The 24,436-nt window shown below is 47.2% G+C and overlaps 1 protein-coding gene across 3 annotated transcripts in view; it reads right to left on the bottom strand.

Moving 5' to 3' along the window:
* Positions 1–24,436, bottom strand: part of robo1 (roundabout, axon guidance receptor, homolog 1 (Drosophila)) — a 384,177-nt gene that overhangs the window by 121,093 nt on the left and 238,648 nt on the right. For all 3 annotated transcript variants that reach the window (XM_031791145.1, XM_031791146.1, XM_031791147.1), the window contains exon 3: positions 8,756–8,913. In XM_031791145.1, the coding sequence (XP_031647005.1) occupies positions 8,756–8,913 (158 nt within the window). The remainder of the gene's footprint in view (positions 1–8,755; positions 8,914–24,436) is intronic.

Below are 24,436 nucleotides of genomic sequence, written 5' to 3'. Positions count from 1 at the left end.
GGCACTATAGAGACCCAGGGAGTGTGAACTGTCATTATGTTACTGTTTGTTTGAGGGACGGCTTAACAGCTAAAGCACTTGACCACTCACAAAGGCCCAAGGTCAGGCCAGGTCAGACCACGCAGGGCAGGGAGAGGGAGGTGGACTGGTGGTCCCATAGGTCTTCGACATGAGGATCCACTTTAGGGCCAAAGCACTCAGGTTTCCCACCTCAGTGTGGAGGTGGCACTTCACCATTCTGCTCAGGAATATTTGAAGGGCCCAGTCTGAATGGAGAGGCCTTCCTTTCTCTCTGCACCTCTCTGTGTCTCTGTGTCTATCACCTCCACAACACAGGTGGCTGCTGAAGGCAGCAACAATCTGACCATTATCCTCCATCACAGGATGGCTCTATCCCAACACCATCTTCTGTCTCCCGTCATTTGGTAATGCTGATAGTGTGAAACCCCATTCAGCACATGTTGTGGTGGCATTCATGCTGCATTTCATTTTCCAGGCTGTTAATCACTCTCAACTACTAAACAAAGGAAGGAGAAGACAACACACAGCATGTCTGCAGTCTGTCCCAGTGCTGACTGATTCCCTCCACACACCAACATCGGTTAAGTTCAGCCTGAAACTGTTGAGCTGGATGCCTTTTTGTTCAGTTCCATTATCAAGGCCCTCAACACCCTGAACAGACCTGTTGTGCACAGGAGTTACAAATGCCTCCATCTGCTCTCAGCGGAGTAGTGGTTTGACAAGAAAAAGACACTTGCTGTCATCTGTCTATTGACTGGTGGCTGTGTCATCACAGGAGGCAGGACTAACATAGATAGGAGAAGCCAGGGGGCAGGGCTAACATAGATAGTAGGAGCCAGGGATGATAGGGTTAACATAGATAGGAGAAGCCATGGGGCAGGGCTAACATAGATAGGAGAAGCCAGGGGGCAGGGTTAACATAGATAGGAGAAGCCAGGGGGCAGGGCTAACATAGATAGGAGAAGCCAGGGGGCAGGGCTAACATAGATAGGAGAAGCCATGGGGCAGGGCTAACATAGATAGTAGGAGCCAGGGATGATAGGGTTAACATAGATAGGAGAAGCCATGGGGCAGGGCTAACATAGATAGGAGAAGCCAGGGGGCAGGGCTAACATAGATAGGAGAAGCCATGGGGCAGGGGTAACATAGATAGGAGAAGCCAGGGGGCAGGGCTAACATAGATAGGAGAAGCCAGGGGGCAGGGCTAACATAGATAGGAGAAGCCAGGGGGCAGGGCTAACATAGATAGGAGAAGCCAGGGGGCAGGGCTAACATAGATAGGAGAAGCCAGGGGGCAGGACTAACATAGATAGGAGAAGCCAGGGGGCAGGGCTAACATAGATAGGAGAAGCCAGGGGGCAGGACTAACATAGATAGGAGAAGCCAGGGGGCAGGGCTAACATAGATAGGAGAAGCCAGGGGGCAGGGCTAACATAGATAGGAGAAGCCAGGGACAGGGCTAACATAGATAGGAGAAGCCAGGGGGCAGGGCTAACATAGATAGTAGGAGCCAGGGATGATAGGGTTAATATAGATAGGAGAAGCCAGGGGGCAGGGCTAACATAGATAGGAGAAGCCAGGGGGCAGGGCTAACATAGATAGGAGAAGCCAGGGGGCAGGGCTAACATAGATAGGAGAAGCCAGGGGGCAGGGCTAACATAGATAGGAGAAGCCAGGGGGCAGGGCTAACATAGATAGGAGAAGCCAGGGGGCAGGGCTAACATAGATAGGAGAAGCCAGGGGGCAGGGCTAACATAGATAGGAGAAGCCAGGGACAGGGCTAACATAGATAGGAGAAGCCAGGGGGCAGGGCTAACATAAATAGTAGGAGCCAGGGATGATAGGGTTAACATAGATAGGAGAAGCCAGGGGGCAGGGCTAACATAGATAGTAGGAGCCAGGGATGATAGGGTTAACATAGATAGGAGAAGCCAGGGATGGCAGGGATAACATAGATAGTAGGAGCCAGGGATAACAGGGCTAACATAGATAGGAGAAGCCAGGGATAACAGGGCTAACATAGATAGTAGGAGCCAGGGATAACAGGGCTAACATAGATAGGAGAAGCCAGGGGGCAGGACTAACATAGATAGTAGGAGCCAGGGATGACAGGGTTAACATAGATAGTAAGAGCCAGGGATGATAGGGCTAACATAGACAGGAGGAGACAGGGAAGACAGTGTTAACATAGATAGGAGGAGCCAGGGGGCATGGCTAACATAGACAGGAGGAGCCAAGGCCGGCTGCTCTTTTCTCTTCGTCTCTGAGAGTCTCTAACTCTCTGGTGTTTATTAGCCTCCCACTTTTCATGTCTCTCATTTTTAACTCACACTCATCCCATCCCAGCCTATCCCAATCCAGCCCATCCCAGCCCATCCCAGTCCAGCACATTCCATCCCATCCCATCCCAGTCCATTCCATCCCATCCCAGTCCAGCCCAGCCCATTCCATTCCATCCCATCCCATCCCAGTCCATCCCATCCCAGCCCATCCCAGCCCATCCCAGTCCATCCCATCCCAGTCTAGCCCATCTCATCCCAGCCCAGTCCAGCCCATCGCCGCCCATCCCAGTCCAGCACATCTCATCCCAGCCCAGCCCATCCCAGTCCAGCCCATCGCCACCTATCCCAGCCCAGCCCATCCCAGCCTATCCCAGTCCAACCCATACCATACCATCCCATTCCATCCCAGCCCATCCCACACACTGTGACGCATCCCAGCCCAGCCCATTCCAGTCCAGCCCATTCCATCCCATCCCAGCCCAGCCCAGCCTATCGCATCCCAGTCTAGCCCATCCCAGCTCAGCCCATCCCATCCCAGTCCAGCCCATCTCACACACTGTGACGCAGCCCTCTTAAAATACAGCACCGGGCATTGCTCTGCTTTCGATTGGCATTCACATATCGGCCCATCCATTCTCCAATCTGTCAGCACAGTCCATTACACATGGATGGTCCTGGTGTATGTGTAGAGCTGTTTTTATTCATTCTGTGAGTCCTCGTCCTACCCAGGCACTTTAAAGGAAGGAACACATCCCACACTGAACTGTTAAATCTCTCCCTAACCAGACAGGTGCTGTGCGTTGTAATTCCCTCCCAAGGCCCAGCTCTGCAGAATACCGGCTATGGACAGCAACAGTCACTGAGCCTGTGTTTACAGCAAATACTGGTTTACACTAATATTTCACACATCACTGCAAAAAATCAAAAACACAACACAGAGAGGATGTTGTTGTACAAACAGCTTATAAACAGCAGGGCTAGCAAAATGTGTCCTGTTTAAACAGAGTGAAACCTCATTATGGGAAAGGCCATCTGTAGGTAGGGCAGTTATACACAGCAATGATCACTGGACAGTTATACACAGCTATGACCACTGGGCAGTTATACACAGCAATGATCACTGACAGTTATACACAGCTATGATCACTGGACAGTTATACACAGCTATGATCACTGACAGTTATACACAGCTATGATCACTGGACAGTTATACACAGCTATGATCACTGGACAGTTATACACAGCTATGATCACTGGACAGCTTTCTACACAGCAATGATCACTGACAGTTATACACAGCTATGATCACTGGACAGTTATACACAGCTATGATCACTGGACAGTTATACACAGCTATGATCACTGACAATAATACACAGCTATGATCACTGGGCAGTTATACACAGCTATGATCACTGGACAGCTTTCTACACAGCAATGATCACTGACAGTTATACACAGCTATGACCACTGGGCAGTTATACACAGCAATGATCACTGGACAGTTATACACAGCTATGATCACTGACAATAATACACAGCTATGATCACTGGACAGTTATACACAGCTATGATCACTGGACAGCTTTCTACACAGCAATGATCACTGACAGTTATACACAGCTATGATCACTGGACAGTTATACACAGCTATGAACACTGGACAGTTATACACAGCTATGATCACTGGACAGTTATACACAGCTATGATCACTGACAATAATACACAGCTATGATCACTGGACAGTTATACACAGCTATGATCACTGACAATAATACACAGCTATGATCACTGGACAGTTATACACAGCTATGATCACTGGACAGCTTTCTACACAGCAATGATCACTGACAGTTATACACAGCTATGATCACTGGACAGTTATACACAGCTATGAACACTGGACAGTTATACACAGCTATGATCACTGACAGTTATACACAGCTATGATCACTGGACAGTTATACACAGCTATGACCACTGGACAGTTATACACAGCTATAATCACTGGACAGTTATACACAGCTATGATCACTGAGCAGTAATACGCACCTGCTCCGCTCTGTCCTCAAACCACCTCTCCAGGGCCTCTGATTGATGAAGTTATTGTTTCCAGGTTGTTGAACAGTGTGTGTGTGTGTGTGTGTGTGTGTGTGTGTGTGTGTGTGTGTGTGTGTGTGTGTGTGTGTGTGTGTGTGTGTGTGTGTGTGTGTGTGTGTGTGTGTGTGTGTGTCAGCCTGAATGAGCCTGAGAGTGAGTGTGTAGCTGGGACAGGGTCAGGGGAGGGGCATTATGGGCCAGGTGTCTGTGAGTGAAGCAACCCTGATGACAGGAGAGAGCAGGCTTTGTTCTCAAACAGGGATTAATGACAGGTCCCAACAAAGTTACAGTGGTGCACAGACACACGAGCACACACACACACGCACACAAACACACACAAACATGACACACAAGCGCCCACACACACAAAACACACACGCACACAAGCATGTTTTGCACACGCAACCACAGCCAATAAACTGGCTCCAAGGTTGATGCAGAGTCTGTGTGCTTATCAGTAACTGCTGGCTGAATTCAGAGAAAGATATGATTTGATTCAATTTCCACTAGATTATGCTCTTTCAATTATGCTGTGAAACTGCCAGGCGCTTCTTATTTAATCTTCCCCCAGTGCAACTAGCGGGTGTCTGAGGGGCGGGGGATGAGCTCTCACGCTGTTTATCAGTTAGAGCTGTGAATAAATAGACCAACACCCCCAGCCAGTGTTCAGCCATGTCAATAGTGCTGAACACATCCATCGCTGGGTGTTCTGGGCTGAGAATGATGCTGTATAAGGTGCATGTACCAGAAACAACCCAGAGAAGAACACAGTGTCATGATAACATACAGAGTAGGAAAATGCTTCTAATTACAGCTAATTGTCTTTAAGTAAACATAGTTGCAGCTTGCTGTTAACTGTCCTAATCAGACGATACTGAAACATTGGCCTTACTGATCTCTTCAGGGCCTGGCTAATCATCCTTACTGATCTCTTCCTTAGTCTGGCTAATCATCCTTACTGATCCCTTCAGGGCCTGGCTAATCATCCTTACTGATCTCTTCAGGGCCTGGCTAATCATCCTTACTGATCTCTTCCTTAGCCTGGCTAATCATCCTTACTGATCCCTTCAGGGCCTGGCTAATCATCCTTGCTGATCTCTTCCTTAGCCTGGCTAATCATCCTTACTGATCTGTTCTTGGCATGGCTATACATCTTTACTGATCTCTTCAGGGCCTGGCTAATCATCCTTACTGATCCCATCAGGGCCTGGCTAATCATCCTTGATGATCTCTTCAGGGCCAGGCTAATCATCCTTACTTATCTCTTCAGGGCCTGGCTAATCATCCTTACTGATCCCTTTGGGGCCTGGCCAATCATCCTTGCTGATCCCTTCAGAGCTTACTGAACCCTTCAGGGCCTGGTTAATCATCCTTGCTGATCCCTTCAGGGCTTGGCTAATCATCCTTACTGATATCTTCAGGGCCTGGCTAATCATCCTTACTCATCCCTTCAGGGCCTGGCCAATCATCCTTACTGATCCATTCAGGGCTTACTGATCCCTTCAGGGCCTGGCTAATCATCCTTACTGATCCCTTCAGGGCCTGGTTAATCATCCTTGCTGATCCCTTCAGGGCCTGGTTAATCATCCTTGCTGATCCCTTCAGGGCCTGGTTAATCATCCTTACTGATCCCTTCAGGGCCTGGTTAATCGTCCTTGCTGATCCCTTCAGGGCCTGGTTAATCATCCTTACTGATCCCTTCAGGGCCTGGCTAATCATCCTTACTGATATCTTCAGGGCCTGGCTAATCATCCTTACTGATCCCTTCAGGGCCTGGCCAATCATCCTTGCTGATCCCTTCAGGGCTAACTGATCCCTTCAGGGCCTGGTTAATCATCCTTACTGATCCCTTCAGGGCCTGGTAAATCATCACCCTACTGGCCAAATGTTCAATGTGATATTGTTGGCAGATGGTAGAAACTGAAGAGCTAGTTAAACATGAGTCAACATCTCATCATAACCAACACAGACCTATGCTTTAACTATCCTCTTCTCTGTCCATCCCTATCAAACCAAGATGGCGTAGCAGTCGGACATGTGTTTGTCTTGTCCCGTGTATAAAAAAAAGGTTTTATTTCATCTTCATTTAACCAGCTAGGCTAGTTGAGAACAACTTCTCATTTACAACTGTGACCTGGCCAAGATAAAGCAAAGCAGTGCGACACAGACAACAACACAGAGTAACACATGGGATAAACAAACATGCAGTCAATAATACAATAGAAAAAGTCTATATACAGTGTGTGCAAATGAGGTAGGATAAGGGAGGTAAGGCAAAAAAATAGGCCATAGTGGCGAAATATTAACAATATAGCAATTAAACACTGGAGTGATAGATGTGCAAAAGATGAGTGTGCAAGTAGAGATACTGGGGTGAAAAATAGCAAAAAATAAAAATAAGGGGATGAGGTAGTTGGATGGGCTATGTACAGGTGCAGTGATCTGTGAGCTGCTCTGACAGATGGTGCTTACAGCTAGTGAGGGAGATATGAGTCTCCAGCTTCAGTGATTTTTGCAGTTCGTTCCAGTCCTTGGCAGCAGAGAACTGGAAGGAGAGGCTGCCGAAGGAGGAATTGGCTTTGGAGGTGACCAGTGAGATATACCTTCTGGAGCGTGTGCTATGGGTGGGTGATGCTATGGTGACCAGTGAGCTGACCTGGAGCCAGTGGGTTTGGCGACGAATATGAAGCAAGGGCCAGCCAATAAGAGCATACAGGTTGCAGTGGTGGGTATAATATGGGGCTTTGGTGACAAAACGGATGGCATCCAGTTTGCTGAGTAGACTGTTGGAGGCTATTTTGTAAATGACATCACTGAAGTAAAGGATCGGTAGGATGGTCAGTTTTACGAGGGTATGTTTGGCAGCATGAGTGAAGGATGCTTTGTTGCGAAATAGGTAGCCGATTCTAGATTTAATTTGGATTGGAGATGCTTAATGTGAGTCTGGAAGGAGAGTTTACAGTCTAGCCAGACACCTATGTATTTGTAGTTGTCCACATGATGTCATTTACAAAATATCCTCCAACACTCAGCTCACTGGTCACCATAGCAACACCCACCCGTAGCACGTGCTCCAGGAGGTATATTTCACTGGTCATCCCCAAAGCCAACACCTCTTTGGCCGCCTTTCCTTACAGTTCTCTGCTGCCAATGACTGGAATGAATTACAAAACTAACTGAAGCTGGAGACTTATGTCAAAAGCTAATCTCTGCCAGTGTCGACCTCACGTTAACCCTTTCTCTTCCTCTCTTTCTGCAGTACTACGTGATGACTTCACTTCACTAACTTTAAGCATCAGCTGTCAGAGCAGCTTACTAATCACTGTGCCTGTACACAGCCCATCTGTAAATAGCCCACCCAACTACCTCATCCCCATATTGTGATTTTAAGTTTTTGCTCTATTATTCCCCCAGTATCTCTACTTGCACATCATCATCTGCACATCTATCACTCCCATGTTTAGTTGCTATAATGTTCATATTTTGCCACTATGGCCTATTTTCTGAATACCGATTACATTTGCACACACTGTATATAGATTTTTCTATTGTGTTATTAATTGTGCGTTTGTTTATCCCATGTGTAACTCTGTGTTGTTGTTTTTGTCGCACTGCTTTGCTTTATCTTGGCCAGGTCACAGTTGTGAATGAGAACTTGTTCTCGCCTTGCCTACCTGCTTAAAAAAAGGTGAAATAAAAAATTCAAATAAAGTGACTGAAGCTCCATCCACCCTACACACTCAGCCAGTCAGAGATATCAAACACACAATCACTTTCTCCAGCACATACTGTAACTACCTATGGGGAAAGTGCAGATAGGTGTGTGGTGGAGGCAGTAGGCCCATCAAGGTCAGCTCTCTACTGCTCTACTCAGCAGCAGCATGGGGGTGATTGATATTGCTGATCCCTTCACTACACTCTGAAATAAAACACACGAATTGGTGGCTGGCCTCGAATGCTGTATAAATCAGATATAGAGGGAACGTTCCCACTCTCTCTGTGCTGCAGAGACCAACTTTCCTCTTTTTCACAAACTTTTTCATTTCATCATAGTAGTGAGTGTTTGTTCTACTGGCTGATGTTACTCAGCAGGATCCTAATCAATGGTCTGCTGCTTGACTAATGAACCAAGACTAATTCTGGGTCTTTCACATTAAATGTTGCAACAACTGCAGTTTGCTCATTTGGAGTTATACATCGCTATTGTTGAAACAACAGGGGCCAAATCAATCAATGTGAGGTTTAAACAAACACTGATATAGTATCACATACTTTGATGAACATAACTGCACAATCTCACTCACACATGCAAAACACACACATATACACACATATAACCAGTTCCACTCACAGTGATTCGTTCATCTCTGTCATCAATGTTGGCACCATCCTTCTTCCAGGATATGCTAGGTTCAGGATGGCCGCGAGGGGGCATACACTCTAGGACTGCAGGCTCGCCCGCTGCCACCATTATATCAGCAGGGTTCTGTCTGAAGTCATCACGTAGTACTGCAGAAAGAGAGGAAGAGAAAGGGTTAACGTGAGGTCAGCACTGGCAGAGATTAGCTTTGACACAAAGGGCATAATAACACCAAAACCATTCCCTCCAGTTAGACAGGAACGTAGATATGACATGCATTGTGTCATCTACAGACCACAACACTGATATACAGCAACAACATAATGACAAGAGGAAACCGCCACAGTGTTCCCATAGCCTATAATTGGGGACTGTCACCGATCCGTCACAACTTGGACAAGGCCGCAGTGACCACTTCTATCAGAGTAGACTATAAATAACCAGGGATTGTCATACCACGATTGGCTGGACCACTGGCCACAGCATGTGCGTCATACACCTACCCACAAGGCCTTGTTGACAATGTGCTCTATACCAAGGGTGATATTATGCATCCACACATGAGAATGGCTTTGACCAACCATCTCCCCTCTTTATCACATCACACTGTCTCTCTGTGTCAGCCTAAAGACATGGGGTATAAGACATGCCTCCGAACACACACATCATCCCCTCCTCATCGCCCCTTCATCACATATCGCTTTCACTTCCTGTTTATACCTATAACCCTGGCAGTGGCTAATGTATCGTGTAGTAGTATTACAACTCGTCAACAGTTATTCCCACCACCTTTGGACAGGATTTCCATCTGTATTGATTTTCTGTAATGTAACCACTCCCATCGCTGGAATCAAACCCCCTCTTATAAACAGTCAGAGACGCATTTTCCCAGATAAAAGGCCCATTAGTATGGGGGTATAGAAGCCGTCTGTCTAATAGATAAGGACAACAGGGCCGAACTAATGTGACAGAGGGAAATGGCGTTTTACGGGAACAAATGATCTCATTCAGCCTGACTACAACATCATAGTACCGCAGCATCATATAAACACTACGGACATTAGAGACAGTGTTCTTTATCTAGACTAAATGAGGAGAACACAAACCACATACTATACTCTACAAAGTGCACTACTTTTGACTAGAGTTCTCATGAAAAGTAGTGCACTAAGGACTCTATGAAATGTATACCCCAGTAACTCAGTCCAGTAACAATTTGGAAAAGTATGTCACAGCAGTATTGTAAAAGCTGAGAGGCAGGATGGTTGTGGGTTGCTATCAGAGGGTCAGAGCCTAGCTAATTCCTCTCTGCCTCCCCAGTGGTAGTGTTGAAGATAAACTGGAGAGATTTACGAGAGGACAGAAGGTAATGAAAAACCAACAACCCTCCATCTTTAGACGGCGTGCCAGTAATCACTTTCCCAGCTCGGGTGTATCTGTCTGTACACACAGAAAAAATATGTTCTCATAAACTAAAGGCTGAAATCCTAGTCAGCCTCAAGTACGCAAGGTCGACACAATGTGTGTCTATGTATGACAGTGTTTATGAGTGTTTATGCATGTGAGCCATGCATGTGTGTGTACGTGTCTCTACTCATGTGAAGGTGTGTGTGTGTATGTGTGTTTGTCTGTGTGTGAGCATGTGTATGCACACATGTGAAAGTGTGTGTGTGTGTGTATGTGTGTTTGTCTGTGTGTGAGCATGTGTATGCACACATGTGAAGGTGTGTGTATGTGTGTGTGTCTGTGTGTGTGTGAGCATGTGTATGCACACATGTGAAGGTGTGTATGTGTGTATGTGTGTTTGTCTGTGTGTGAGCATGTGTATGCACACATGTGAATGTGTGTGTGGAATATTACCTTCTCCTCTCCACTATCTCATTGTCTCACTCCCCTAAACCTGCTCCTAGTCACCATGGTGCACCTCCTCCACCTCCCAACTCCTATAATTGGGGACTGTCACCGATCCGTCACAACGTGGACATGGTGACCACTTCTATCAGAGTAGACTATAAATAACCAGGGATTGTCATACCAAGATTGTCTGGACCACCGGCCACAGCATGTGTGTCATACACCTACCCACAAGGCCTTGTTGACAATGTGCTCTATACCAAGGGTGATAGCGTGCATCCACACGAGACGTGTGCAGAGAGTGTGGATGCAACTCCCTCTAAACATGCTTCTAGTCACCTCCTACACCTCCCTCCGCCCCACACAGATCAAAGACAGGCTCACACCAGGAAACCCCAACCTCCTGAAAGCCAACAAAATCCTTTAAGCACTTAATTGACCATCGCTGCACCAAGCTGAGATACCCCTCTCTCTCTCTGCCTGCCTCTTGTAACTTCCCAGCATGAGGGAGTGGGTTCATGTACAGCAGAGTGGAGGGGAACCCAATCCCCCTGTAGGAAATGGCTTTAAGAGGGAGATCTATAGGAAGTAATGGTTTCTCCAGGCTTCTCTAGCTAATCAGACCCAACACCTTGTCACGTACAGCAGCAGAACACTGTATGACCCCCATCACAATGCAGGTCTCCATATGTGCTTTACCTGACTCTAAAGCAATGGGATTTGTGTTTTTCTTATCTCTTGTTGCTAGGCAGAAGCATTGTTATAACAACATGACATCCTCCATGGAAACGCAGATGTGCAAAAGTGATTTCAAGTATTTATTTATTTCTAATTAGGCAAAATACTCCTACTCCTCCACAAAGCCTAACAAGCTGTGCTCATGAGCGCAGGTCAAAACAGACAGGGTCGTGCCGCTGAGAAAGAGGAGGATATAAACATAAACATCAGCTTCACTAGAACACTGGCTCCATCTGTACAGGCAAGGCCAGCCGGATCGAAATATCCTGATCAGAGATGTTGTGTGAGTCAAAGCCTTGAAAAGTGCGGCAATGTCCTCCCACTGAAAGATAGCTATTCACATTCCAAACATTAAGGAAGCAAGGCTACATACAGAGAGACACTCTTCTCAACTAGAGAACACTAGAGGAGAGGAGACTAGAGAACACTGGAGGAGAGGAGACTAGAGAACACTAGAGGAGTGGAGACTAGAGAACACTGGAGGAGTGGAGACTATAGAACACTAGAGGAGAGGAGACTATAGAACACTAGAGGAGAGGAGACTATAGAACACTAGAGGAGTGGAGACTATAGAACACTGGAGGAGAGGAGACTAGAGAACACTGGAGGAGAGGAGACTATAGAACACTAGAGGAGTGGAGACTATAGAACACTAGAGGAGTGGAGACTATAGAACACTAGAGGAGTGGAGACTATAGAACACTAGAGGAGTGGAGACTATAGAACACTGGAGGAGAGGAGACTAGAGAACACTGGAGGAGTGGAGACTATAGAACACTAGAGGAGTGGAGACTATAGAACACTAGAGGAGTGGAGACTATAGAACACTAGAGGAGTGGAGACTAGAGAACACTAGAGGAGAGGAGACTATAGAACACTGGAGGAGTGGAGACTATAGAACACTGGAGGAGAGGAGACTATAGAACACTGGAGGAGTGGAGACTATAGAACACTAGAGGAGTGGAGACTATAGAACACTAGAGGAGTGGAGACTATAGAACACTAGAGGAGTGGAGACTATAGAACACTGGAGGAGTGGAGACTATAAAACACTAGAGGAGTGGAGACTATAGAACACTAGAGGAGTGGAGACTATAGAACACTAGAGGAGAGGAGACTAAAGAACACTGGAGGAGAGGAGACTATAGAACACTGGAGGAGTGGAGACTATAGAACACTAGAGGAGAGGAGACTAGAGAACACTGGAGGAGAGGAGACTAGATATAACTAGAGGAGAGGGAACTAGAGAACACTAGAGGAGAGGAGACTAGAGAACACTAGAGGAGAGGGAACTAGAGAACACTGGAGGAGAGGAGACTAGAGAACACTAGAGGAGAGGAGACTAGATATAACTAGAGGAGAGGGAACTAGAGAACACTAGAGGAGAGGAGACTAGAGAACACTAGAGGAGAGGGAACTAGAGAACACTGGAGGAGAGGAGACTAGAGAACACTGGAGGAGAGGAGACTAGAGAACACTAGAGGAGAGGAGACTAGAGAACACTGGATGAGTGGAGACTATAGAACACTAGAGGAGAGGAGACTAGAGAACACTGGATGAGTGGAGACTAGAGAACACTGGAGGAGAGGAGACTAGAGAACACTGGAGGAGAGGAGACTAGAGAACACTGGATGAGTGGAGACTATAGAACACTAGAGGAGAGGAGACTAGAGAACACTAGAGGAGAGGAGACTAGAGAACACTGGAGGAGAGGAGACTAAAGAACACTGCAGTAGAGGACACTAGAGAACACTGGAGGAGAGGACACTAGAGAACACTGGAGGAGAGGACACTAGAGAACACTGGAGGAGAGGAGAGGATACTATTTTATTTGTTATTTATTTAACCTTTATTTAACTAGGCAAGTCAGACTAGAGGAGAGGAGACTGGAGCACACTAGAGGAGAGGAGACAAGAGGACACTGGAGGAGAGAACACTAGAGGAGAGGAGACTAAAGAACACCACAGTAGAGGACACTAGAGAACACTAGAGGAGAGGACACTAGATATAACTAGAGGAGAGGGAACTAGAGAACACTAGAGGAGAGGACACTAGAGAACACTGGAGGAGAGGAGAAATGAGAACACTAGAGGAGAGGAGACAAGAGAACACTAGAGGAGACATGAGAACACTGGAGGAGAGGAGACAAGAGAACACTAGAAGAGAGGAGACAAGAGAACACTAGAGGAGACATGAGAACACTGGAGGAGAGGAGACAAGAGAACACTAGAAGAGAGGAGACAAGAGAACACTAGAGGAGAGGAGACTAGAGAACACTAGAGGAGAGGAGACAAGAGAACACTAGAGGAGAGGAGACAAGAGAACACTAGAGGAGAGGAGACATGAGAACACTAGAGGACAGGAGACTAGAGTACACTAGAGGAGAGGAGACAAGAGAACACTCGAGGAGAGGAGACAAGAGAACACTAGAAGAGAGGAGACAAGAGAACACTGGAGGAGACATGAGAACACTAGAGGAGAGGAGACTAGAGAACACTAGAGGAGAGGAGACATGAGAACACTAGAGGAGAGGAAACAAGAGAACACCAGAGGAGACATGAGAACACTAGAGGAGAGGAGACTAGAGAACACTAGAGGAGAGGAGACAAGAGAACACTAGAGGAGAGGAGACAAGAGAACACTAGATGAGAGGACACTAGAGAACACTAGAGGAGAGGAGACAAGAGAACACTAGAGGAGAGGAGAATATAGAAATTTAGAACTGGATTATCCCTGGGGATGGATAGAGATGGAGAGAGAGAGGGAGAGAAGGATAGGGGAAGGCGGGTGAGAGCTGGCATCCTCTAGTGTTTATAGCAGCACAACCCAATGACCTCCACTCCTCCTCTACATCCCTCAGTCCCCCGCTTGGCTCTCTGTCCTCCCCCTGACACCTTTCCTCCACAAGCACAGCTGACTACCTCACATCACAGTGCAGCAGGCAACCCTGGCCACCTGCATGGGGAGAAACATAATCTTATGAGAGAGAGAATTGGAGAAGTGGAAATAAAGAAAGAAAGAGAGAGAATGATGGATGAGGGACTGGAGCCAACCTCTAACTCTTCACCAGAATCACAGTCAGATCCGTAGCCTTGCCAAGAGAGGCTGCCTCTGGTCTCCTGGACTCTATGTGAGGGAGGACAGGATGGAGGGCCCTGCTGTGTGCTGTCCTGCATGTTTTTTGGATAATGAGCCTCCACTACCATTCTCCCTCCCTCCCTCCCTCCCTCCCTCCCTCCCTCCCTCCCTGCCGTGAACCTTCAGCTGTCCCCTACCAGATAATGTTTCATGGGCCCTTAACAGAAAGACCAAGCACAGTGTGAATGGGTGTGTATTTGTGTGTGCCTTGCCTGTCTTAATATGTGGGTCACACAGGTTCCAGCATGAAGACACATCTTTGTCCTTCCTGGCTTTACTAACTGTGCTGCTGATGTGATGATGGGAGGCAACAGAATGACTGTCAGTCAGACAGTGTCTTTCTAAGGGCCTTGGAAGATATTCTCTATAGTTATAAACTATCTATACCGAACAAAAATATATATTTCATAGATTGTCCAGTTCATAGAAGGAAATCAGTCAACTGAAATAAATTCATTAGGCCATAATCTATGGATTTCTCATGATTGGGCAGGGGCCCAGCCAATAATAATTTGTTTTTTCACACAAAATGACTTTGTTACAGACAGACATACTCCTCAGCACATCCTCTAAAATGAAGTTGGTGGTGGCTTATGGTGGAAAAATTAACATTCAACTATCTGGCAACAACTCGGCTGAACATTCCTGCAGTCAGCATGCCAATTGCACAGTCCCTCAAAACTTGAGACATCTGTGGTATTGTGTTGTGTGACAAAACTGCACATTGTAGAATTAGCTTTTTATTGTGTAATGATCATGCTGGTTAATCAGCTTCCTGATATGCCACATAAATAGTGTGTGATAATCAATCTACTATCTTTACCTTTTAAGAATGGTGTATCAATAGTTAAATAAATGCCTAGTGAAATAAAGGTTCAATTAGATGCATTGCTGCGTTGCTGATTAAAGAGAAAACTCTCATCTTATCAGGGCTCCTCCCTATCATTTTGACAGACAGCTGGCTGAGGAGAGAGCAGGCATTGGTAGGATGCTGCAGTGCAGCCATTGGTATGACGCTGCAAGGCTTCTGCCTGGCTCTCCAGTGGAAAACATCTTCAAGGCTCTGCCTGGCTCTCCAGTGGGAAACATCTTCAAGGCTCTGCCTGGCTCTCCAGTGGGAAACATCTTCAAGGCTCTGCCTGGCTCTCCAGTGGGAAACATCTTCAAGGCTCTGCCTGGCTCTCCAGTGGGAAACATCTTCAAGGCTCTGCCTGGCTCTCCAGTGGGAAACATCTTCAAGGCTCTGCCTGGCTCTCCAGTGGGAAACATCTTCAAGGCTCTGCCTGGCTCTCCAGTGGGAAACATCTTCAAGGCTCTGCCTGGGTCTGGATCTGTCTCTAACGTAACTGTACAGACCTGACCAATCACTGCCCAGGTCCACAGTAGCACACTAGGGCTGAGTACAGGCTACCTCAAATAACTATGATCATCTCTTATAGTGGAGACTCCCTAAGAGAAGGTTTTCAACTAGCCCTCTCTGCTCCTCAAACCCATGGGTTTTCCTGTTCAACCACTAGCCCTCTCTGCTCCTCAAACCCATGGGTTTTCCTGTTCAACCACTAGCCCTCTCTGCTCCTCAAACCCATGGGTTCTCCTGTTCAACCACCAGCCCTCTCTGCTCCTCAAACCCATGGGTTCTCCTGTTCAACCACTAGCCCTCTCTGCTCCTCAAACCATGGGTTCTCCTGTTCAACCACTAGCCCTCTCTGCTCCTCAAACCCATGGGTTTTCCTGTTCAACCACTAGCCCTCTCTGCTCCTCAAACCCATGGGTTTTCCTGTTCAACCACTAGCCCTCTCTGCTCCTCAAACCATGGGTTCTCCTGTTCAACCACTAGCCCTCTCTGCTCCTCAAACCACGGGTTCTCCTGTTCAACCACTAGCCCTCTCTGCTCCTCAAACCCATGGGTTTTCCTGTTCAACCACTAGCCCTCTCTGCTCCTCAAACCCATGGGTTTTCCTGTTCAACCACCAGCCCTCTCTGCTCCTCAAACTATGGGTTCTCCTATTCAACCACCAGCCCTCTCTACCCCCCCCCCCCCCCCCCCCCCCCTGGGAAATTGAAACCAGATGCTGAAATGTCAAATTAAAATGAGATTCCAGTGCGCTTTCGACATTAATGAAAATGAAGACTTAATGTGGCACACAAGCCTGAACGGGATGATCAAATGAGCTTTGTTCAGAGGAAATTAAAGGGATTACAGTAAGCTCCCCCCCACAAATCTTCACCAGTATTAAAAAAGACCCATTGGGGAACTGAAGATTTGTCCAAAAGCATACAAAAACAAACCTGGAAGAAACACAGGAAGCTGGATTGATCTGCCTTTGGTTTGCAGCATTTCCTCAAACAATATTCAGAGTGAACATGACTAACCACAGAAGAATAAACAATAGTCAGAGTGAACATGACTAAACACAGAAGAATAAACAATAGTCAGAGTGAACATGACTAAACACAGAAGAATAAACAATAGTCAGAGTGAACATGACTAACCACAGAAGAATAAACAATAGTCAGAGTGAACATGACTAAACACAGAAGAATAAACAATAGTCAGAGTGAACATGACTAAACACAGAAGAAGAAACAATAGTCAGAGTGAACATGACTAAACAACAGAAGAATAAACAATAGTCAGAGTGAACATGACTAAACACAGAAGAATAAACAATAGTCAGAGTGAACATGACTAACCACAGAAGAAGAAACAATAGTCAGAGTGAACATGACTAAACAACAGAAGAATAAACAATAGTCAGAGTGAACATGACTAACCACAGAAGAATAAACAATAGTCAGAGTGAACATGACTAAACACAGAAGAATAAACAATAGTCAGAGTGAACATGACTAACCACAGAAGAATAAACAATAGTCAGAGTGAACATGACTAACCACAGAAGAATAAACAATAGTCAGAGTGAACATGACTAACCACAGAAGAATAAACAATAGTCAGAGTGAACATGACTAACCACAGAAGAATAAACAATAGTCAGAGTCAACATGACTAAACACAGAAGAATAAACAATAGTCAGAGTGAACATGACTAAACACAGAAGAAGAAAGACAGAAAAGGAAAAGTGTCTGAGAGCAACTGGAGAGGGGAGGAGGAAGGGGAGGAGGAAGGGGAGGAGGACAGAAGTGTTTTGTTGCATGTCCTGGAAGGGAAGTGAATGTGTTGTACAGTGCTGGTCCCCCCTCTTCCCCTCTTGTCTTCACAAGGATAGTATTGCTCCTGTTAAAGTTAACAAATGGTCTTGATTTGGGGAAGGCGAGGAGCCACAAGGCACGGCTATACGTCGCTCTCCAAACATGGCAGCCCATAAATAACAGAGGGATTAGAGGTGGAGCAACGGAGAGAGGAGGAGAGGAGTGAGAGACTCCACAGCAAACAATGAGAAAATATTAAATGAGTAATCGCTCCCAGATGTGCATGCTGTTACTTAAGAGTGGGATACTTTTGGCCTCATGTGGACACAGCAGGCAAACATCTCTCTATATATTTCTCTGTACTACAATTTCTCTCTCTCTCAAAATAAAGACAAAAATAACTAACTAAGTCTTATTGAGCTCATTCTGTTTCCTGCTAGGCTGTTCTCTGCTAGGCTGTTCTCTGCTAGGCTGTTCTCTGCTAGACTGTTCTCTGCTAGGCTGTTCTATGCTAGGCTGTTCTCTGCTAGGCTGTTTCCTGCTAGGCTGTTCTCTGTTAGGCTGTTCTCTGCTAGACTGTTCTCTGCTAGACTGTTTCCTGCTAGGCTGTTCTATGCTAGGCTGTTCTCTGCTAGGCTGTTTCCTGCTAGGCTGTTTCCTGCTAGACTGTTCTCTGCTAGGCTGTTCTCTGCTAGGCTGGTCTCTGCTAGGCTGTTTCCGGCTAGGCTGTTTCCTGCTTGGCTGTTCTCTGCTAGGCTGTTCTCTGCTAGGCTGTTCTCTGCTAGGCTGGTCTCTGCTAGGCTGTTCTCTGCTAGGCTGTTCTCTGCTAGACTGTTCTCTGCTAGACTGTTTCCTGCTAGACTGTTCTATGCTAGGCTGTTCTCTGCTAGACTGTTCTATGCTAGGCTGTTCTCTGCTAGGCTGTTCTCTGCTAGACTGTTCTCTGCTAGGCTGTTCTCTGCTAGGCTGTTTCCTGCTAGGCTGTTCTCTGCTAGGCTGTTCTATGCTAGGCTGTTCTCTGCTAGACTCTTCTCTGCTAGGCTGTTCTCTGTTAGGCTGTTCCCTGCTAGGCTGTTTCCTGCTAGACTGTTCTCTGCTAGGCTGTTCTCTGCTAGGCTGTTCTCTGCTAGGCTGTTCTCTGCTAGGCTGCTCTATGCTAGGCTGCTCTATGCTAGGCTGTTCTATGCTAGGCTGTTTTCTGCTAGGCTGTTCTATGCTAGGCTGTTCTCTGCTTGGCTGCTCTATGCTAGGCTGTTCTCTGCTAGACTGTTCTCTGCTAGGCTGTTCTCTGCTAGACTGTTCTCTGCTAGGCTGTTCTCTGCTAGGCTGTTCTCTGCTTGGCTGCTCTATGCTAGGCTGTTCTCTGCTAGGCTGTTCCCTGCTAGGCTGTTCTCTGCTAGGCTGTTCTCTGTTAGGCTGTTCTCTGCTAGGCTGTTCTATGCTAGGCTGTTCTATGCTAGGCTGTTTTCTGCTAGGCTGTTCTCTGCTAGGCTGTTCTATGCTAGGCTGTTCTCTGCTTGGCTGCTCTATGCTAGTCTGTTCTCTGCTAGGCTGTTCTCTGCTAGGCTGTTCTCTGCTAGACTGTTCTCTGCTTGGCTGTTCTATGCTAGGCTGTTCTCTGCTAGACTGTTCTCTGCTAGGCTGTTCTCTGCTAGACTGTTCTCTGCTAGGCTGTTCTATGCTAGGCTGTTCTATGCTAGGCTGTTCTCTGCTAGGCTGTTCTATGCTAGGCTGTTCTATGCTAGGCTGTTCTCTGCTAGGCTGTTCTATGCTAGGCTGTTTTCTGCTAGGCTGTTCTCTGCTAGACTGTTCTCTGCTAGGCTGTTCTATGCTAGGCTGTTCTATGCTAGGCTGTTTCCTGCTAGGCTGTTTCCTGCTAGGCTGTTCTCTGCTAGGCTGTTCTCTGCTAGGCTGTTCTCTGCTAGGCTGTTTTCTGCTAGGCTGTTCTCTGCTAGGCTGTTCTCTGCTAGGCTGTTTTCTGCTAGGCTGTTTCCTGCTAGGCTGTTCTATGCTAGGCTGTTTTCTGCTAGACTGTTCTCTGCTAGGCTGTTCTCTGCTAGGCTGTTTTCTGCTAGGCTGTTTCCTGCTAGGCTGTTCTATGCTAGGCTGTTCTCTGCTAGGCTGTTTTCTGCTAGACTGTTCTCTGCTAGGCTGTTTTCTGCTAGACTGTTCTCTGCTAGGCTGTTCTCTACTAGGCTGTTCTCTGCTAGGCTGTTTTCTGCTAGGCTGTTTTCTGCTAGACTGTTCTCTGCTAGGCTGTTCTCTACTAGGCTGTTCTCTGCTAGGCTGTTTTCTGCTAGGCTGTTTTCTGCTAGGCTGTTTTCTGCTAGACTGTTCTCTGCTAGGCTGTTTTCTGCTAGGCTGTTTCCTGCTAGGCTGTTCTATGCTAGGCTGTTCTCTGCTAGGCTGTTTTCTGCTAGACTGTTCTCTGCTAGGCTGTTTTCTGCTAGACTGTTCTCTGCTAGGCTGTTCTCTACTAGGCTGTTCTCTGCTAGGCTGTTTTCTGCTAGGCTGTTTTCTGCTAGACTGTTCTCTGCTAGGCTGTTCTCTACTAGGCTGTTTTCTGCTAGACTGTTCTCTGCTAGGCTGTTCTCTACTAGGCTGTTCTCTACTAGGCTGTTCTCTGCTAGGCTGTTCTCTGCTAGACTGTTCTCTGCTAGGCTGTTCTCTACTAGGCTGTTCTCTGCTAGGCTGTTTTCTGCTAGGCTGTTTCCTGCTAGGCTGTTCTATGCTAGGCTGTTCTCTGCTAGGCTGTTTTCTGCTAGACTGTTCTCTGCTAGGCTGTTCTATGCTAGGCTGTTCTCTGCTAGGCTGTTTTCTGCTAGACTGTTCTCTGCTAGGCTGTTTTCTGCTAGACTGTTCTCTGCTAGGCTGTTCTCTGCTAGGCTGTTTTCTGCTAGACTGTTCTCTGCTAGGCTGTTCTATGCTAGGCTGTTCTCTGCTAGGCTGTTCTCTACTAGGCTGTTTCCTGCTAGGCTGTTCTATGCTAGGCTGTTCTATGCTAGGCTGTTCTCTGCTAGGCTGTTTTCTGCTAGACTGTTCTCTGCTAGGCTGTTTTCTGCTAGACTGTTCTCTGCTAGGCTGTTCTCTACTATGCTGTTTTCTGCTAGACTGTTCTCTGCTAGGCTGTTTCCTGCTAGGCTGTTTCCTGCTAGGCTGTTCTCTGCTAGGCTGTTCTCTGCTAGGCTGTTCTATGCTAGGCTGTTCTCTGCTAGACTGTTCTCTGCTAGGCTGTTCTCTGCTAGACTGTTCTCTGCTAGGCTGTTCTCTGCTAGGCTGTTCTCTGCTAGACTGTTCTATGCTAGACTGTTCTCTGCTAGGCTGTTCTATGCTAGGCTGTTCTATGCTAGGCTGTTCTATGCTAGGCTGTTCTATGCTAGGCTGTTCTCTGCTAGGCTGTTTTCTGCTAGGCTGTTCTATGCTAGGCTGTTCTCTGCTAGGCTGTTTTCTGCTAGGCTGTTTTCTGCTAGGCTGTTCTCTGCTAGGCTGTGATACGTAGTGAGAGCTCCCATATAGAAACTCTCCATCTCCCCTCCAGCACTGCCCTACACCTCCTGCTCTTTCCTGCTCTTTCACTCTGTATTTATCTATATATGTATCCCTCTCTCTCCCCCCTCAGCTGCTGATGTCATTTCCTTGCCCCCAGCTCCCATTCTCCCAAAAGTTCACATCAAAGATAGGCCCCCACCCATGGCGTGTTAAGCCCTGCCCCCCCAAACCCCAGGCTGGTTGGGGCAGTACGGATCCAGTAAATTTGCCAAAGGCTCAGTGTGAGTGTAAGTGTGTGTGTGTTAAACCCCTCTCACAGCACCACGTCTGTCTTCTCCTCCTTCTATCTCCCTCCTTTCCTCCCTCCATCCCTCTCCCTCCTTCCCTACTGACCCCACCACCAGAGAGATGAGATTGGACATGGCAGCTTCTTCTTTCTCTCTCTATTTATCTCATTCCTATGCTGTGAGCTCATGCCCTCTCTCCTCTCTCCCTTCTCACAGACACCCTATACACAGTGCTCAGGTCCCAGGGAGCATGACCAGTAGATAAGTAAGGGCTAGGGGTCCTGGTGTTATAGACAGGGCTAGGGGTCCTGGGGTTATGGACAGGGCTAGGGGTACTGGTGTTATAGACAGGGCTAGGGGTCCTGGTGTTATAGACAGGGCTAGGGGTCCTGGTGTTATGAACAGGGCTAGGGGTCCTGGTGTTATAGACAGGGCTAGGGGTCCTGGTGTTATAGACAGGGCTAGGGGTCCTGGTGTTATAGACAGGGCTAGGGGTCCTGGTGTTATGGACAGGGCTAGGGGTCCCGGTGTTATATACATGGCTAGGGGTCCTGGTGTTATAGACAGGGCAGTATGCTGAGGTTATGTAGAATAGATACAAACAGACAGGACGAGAGAATATGTCACACCCTGACCATAGTTTGCTTTGTATGTTTCTATGTTTTGTTTAGTCAGGGTGTGATCTGAGTGGGCATTCTATGTAATGTGTCTAGTTTGTCTATTTCTATGTTTGACCTGATATGGTTCTCAATCAGAGGCAGTGTTAGTCATTGTCTCTGATTGGGAACCATATTTAGGTAGCCTGTTGGGTTTTGTGGGTGGTTGTTCCTGTCTCTGTGTTTGTTTGCACCAGATAAGGCTGTTTAGGTTTTTCACGTTACAGTTTTGTATTGTTTGTTATCATCTTTATTAAAGATGTTTAATAATAACCACGCTGCATTTTGGTCCTCCTCTCCTTCGACGGAAGGAATAGAGATCTCCAGCAGAGTGGGAGGGGAGTGAACCCATGATGTATGGATACTACATATGGTTGAGCGAGTGGGTTGCTTAAAGTGGTCTTAGGTTTAATAAAGTTTCAACTTTCAACATCAGTTCCCAAGAGATTATGCAACATGTTTCCTTACTATATTGTCCATGAATGAATCTGGTCCACAGAGTGGCATTGGTTACAGACTTTCAAAGGCCCAGGTGAGCAGTCTACCACAAGACCCCCGCAGACTGACAGTAAATATGTCACAGTGAGCAGATGAAGACATGGAGCATCAACAAGCCTTTAGGCTCTGCACCTGTAGACCACAGGAGGCTGCTGAGGGGAGGACGGCTCATAATAATGTCCAGAATGGAGCAAATGGAAAGGCATCAAACACCTGGAAACCATATGTGTGAATGTATTTGTTACCATACCACCTATTCCATGAGCCTGTCCTCCCCAATGAAGCTGCCACCAACCTCCTGTACTGTATACTCTGAATACTGTGAGGTCATTGAGATGAGACATAACCTCTGTGTGTTTGAAGTTGATTAGTGTTAATATTAGCGTTAGGGTTATGGTAAGGGTTCAGTCAGCCCAAGGATCCCTCTTAGCATTTACCAAAACCACTGTGCGAGCAGACTGAGAAGTGATGTCATAGAGAGGGGACAGGATTTCCAAATGAACTATGTTAAACAATCTAAGCCATGACAATAAACTGTGTAGATCCCTTTGTAAATAAACAAGCCATGGGTAAATGTGACCCAAAATATTATGTTACCGTCAATATTTTGACAAGCATACATATCCATATTGATATAATAATGTATTGAATGGACAAACTCATCTGTCATCTTCCAAGCATCCATCTATGTCTAAGCATTTCAACATTTGGTAATTAGTTTGAGGGTGAAAGTTTGACAGTCTGTTTTGATCCTAATCCAGAGGTTGAGCTACACATGTGGGGCTAGCTAGCAGATATACACATCCTCAGTCAAGCCATCTGCTGCTGAAGGGAGAGGAGTGAAGCTGGCATCATTCCCTCTCTGCTGTGAGTGTGGTGATGGTTATGAGAGCGGTATGGGCACCTGGAATGTGTTGTGAAAGTGTTTCCAGTCCAAGCCTAGGGCTTGTACCCTGCATGGAAGATGGCTGCCTTTCTGTCACACAACAGAGGATATCTCCACACTAGTCAGGCAAACAGCGAGGCTGGGGAGAGTCCAGGTAGGAGGGGACTGGCAGACTGCAAACCTGGCTCAGACCACTTCATGTCTTTATAATTACAACGCAAGCACACACACACCGCACACACACACACACACACACACACACACACACACACACACACACACACACACACACACACACACACACACACACACACACACACACACATACAGAGGAGAGGAAGCCCTGCCCCATGGTCCTGCAGACAGACAGAGAGGCCATTGAGGGACTGTGTTTGTTTAAATGGTCATAAGTGTTCTCTTCCGGCTGGTGGTACAGAAAGACGGTGTTGGGTTGGGTGCACATGGGGAGAAGCAGGGACGGTGTTGGGTTGGGTGCACATGGGGAGAAGCAGGAACGGTGTTGGGTTGGGTGGACATGGGGAGAAGCAGGGACGGTGTTGGGTTGGGTGCACATGGGGAGAAGCAGGGACGGTGTTGGGTTGGGTGCACATGGGGAGAAGCAGGGACGGTGTTGGGTTGGGTGCACATGGGGAGAAGCAGGGACGGTGTTGGGTTGGGTGGACATGGGGAGAAGCAGGGACGGTGTTGGGTTGGGTGGACATGGGGAGAAGCAGGAACGGTGTTGGGTTGGGTGGACATGGGGAGAAGCAGGGACGGTGTTGAGTTGGGTGCACATGGGGAGAGACAGGGAGAGATAGTGTTGGGTTGGGTGGACATGGAAAGAGGCAGGGAGAGATGGTGTTGGGTTGGGTGCACATGGAGATAGGCAGGGAGAGATGGTGTTGGGTTGGGTGCACATGGGGAGAGACAGGGAGAGATGGTGTTGGGTTGGGTGGACATGGAGAGAGGCAG

This window comes from Oncorhynchus kisutch, linkage group LG15, assembly GCF_002021735.2.
Source record: "Oncorhynchus kisutch isolate 150728-3 linkage group LG15, Okis_V2, whole genome shotgun sequence".
NCBI lineage: Eukaryota > Metazoa > Chordata > Actinopteri > Salmoniformes > Salmonidae > Oncorhynchus > Oncorhynchus kisutch.
This window is presented reverse-complemented; position numbering and strand designations above follow the sequence as displayed.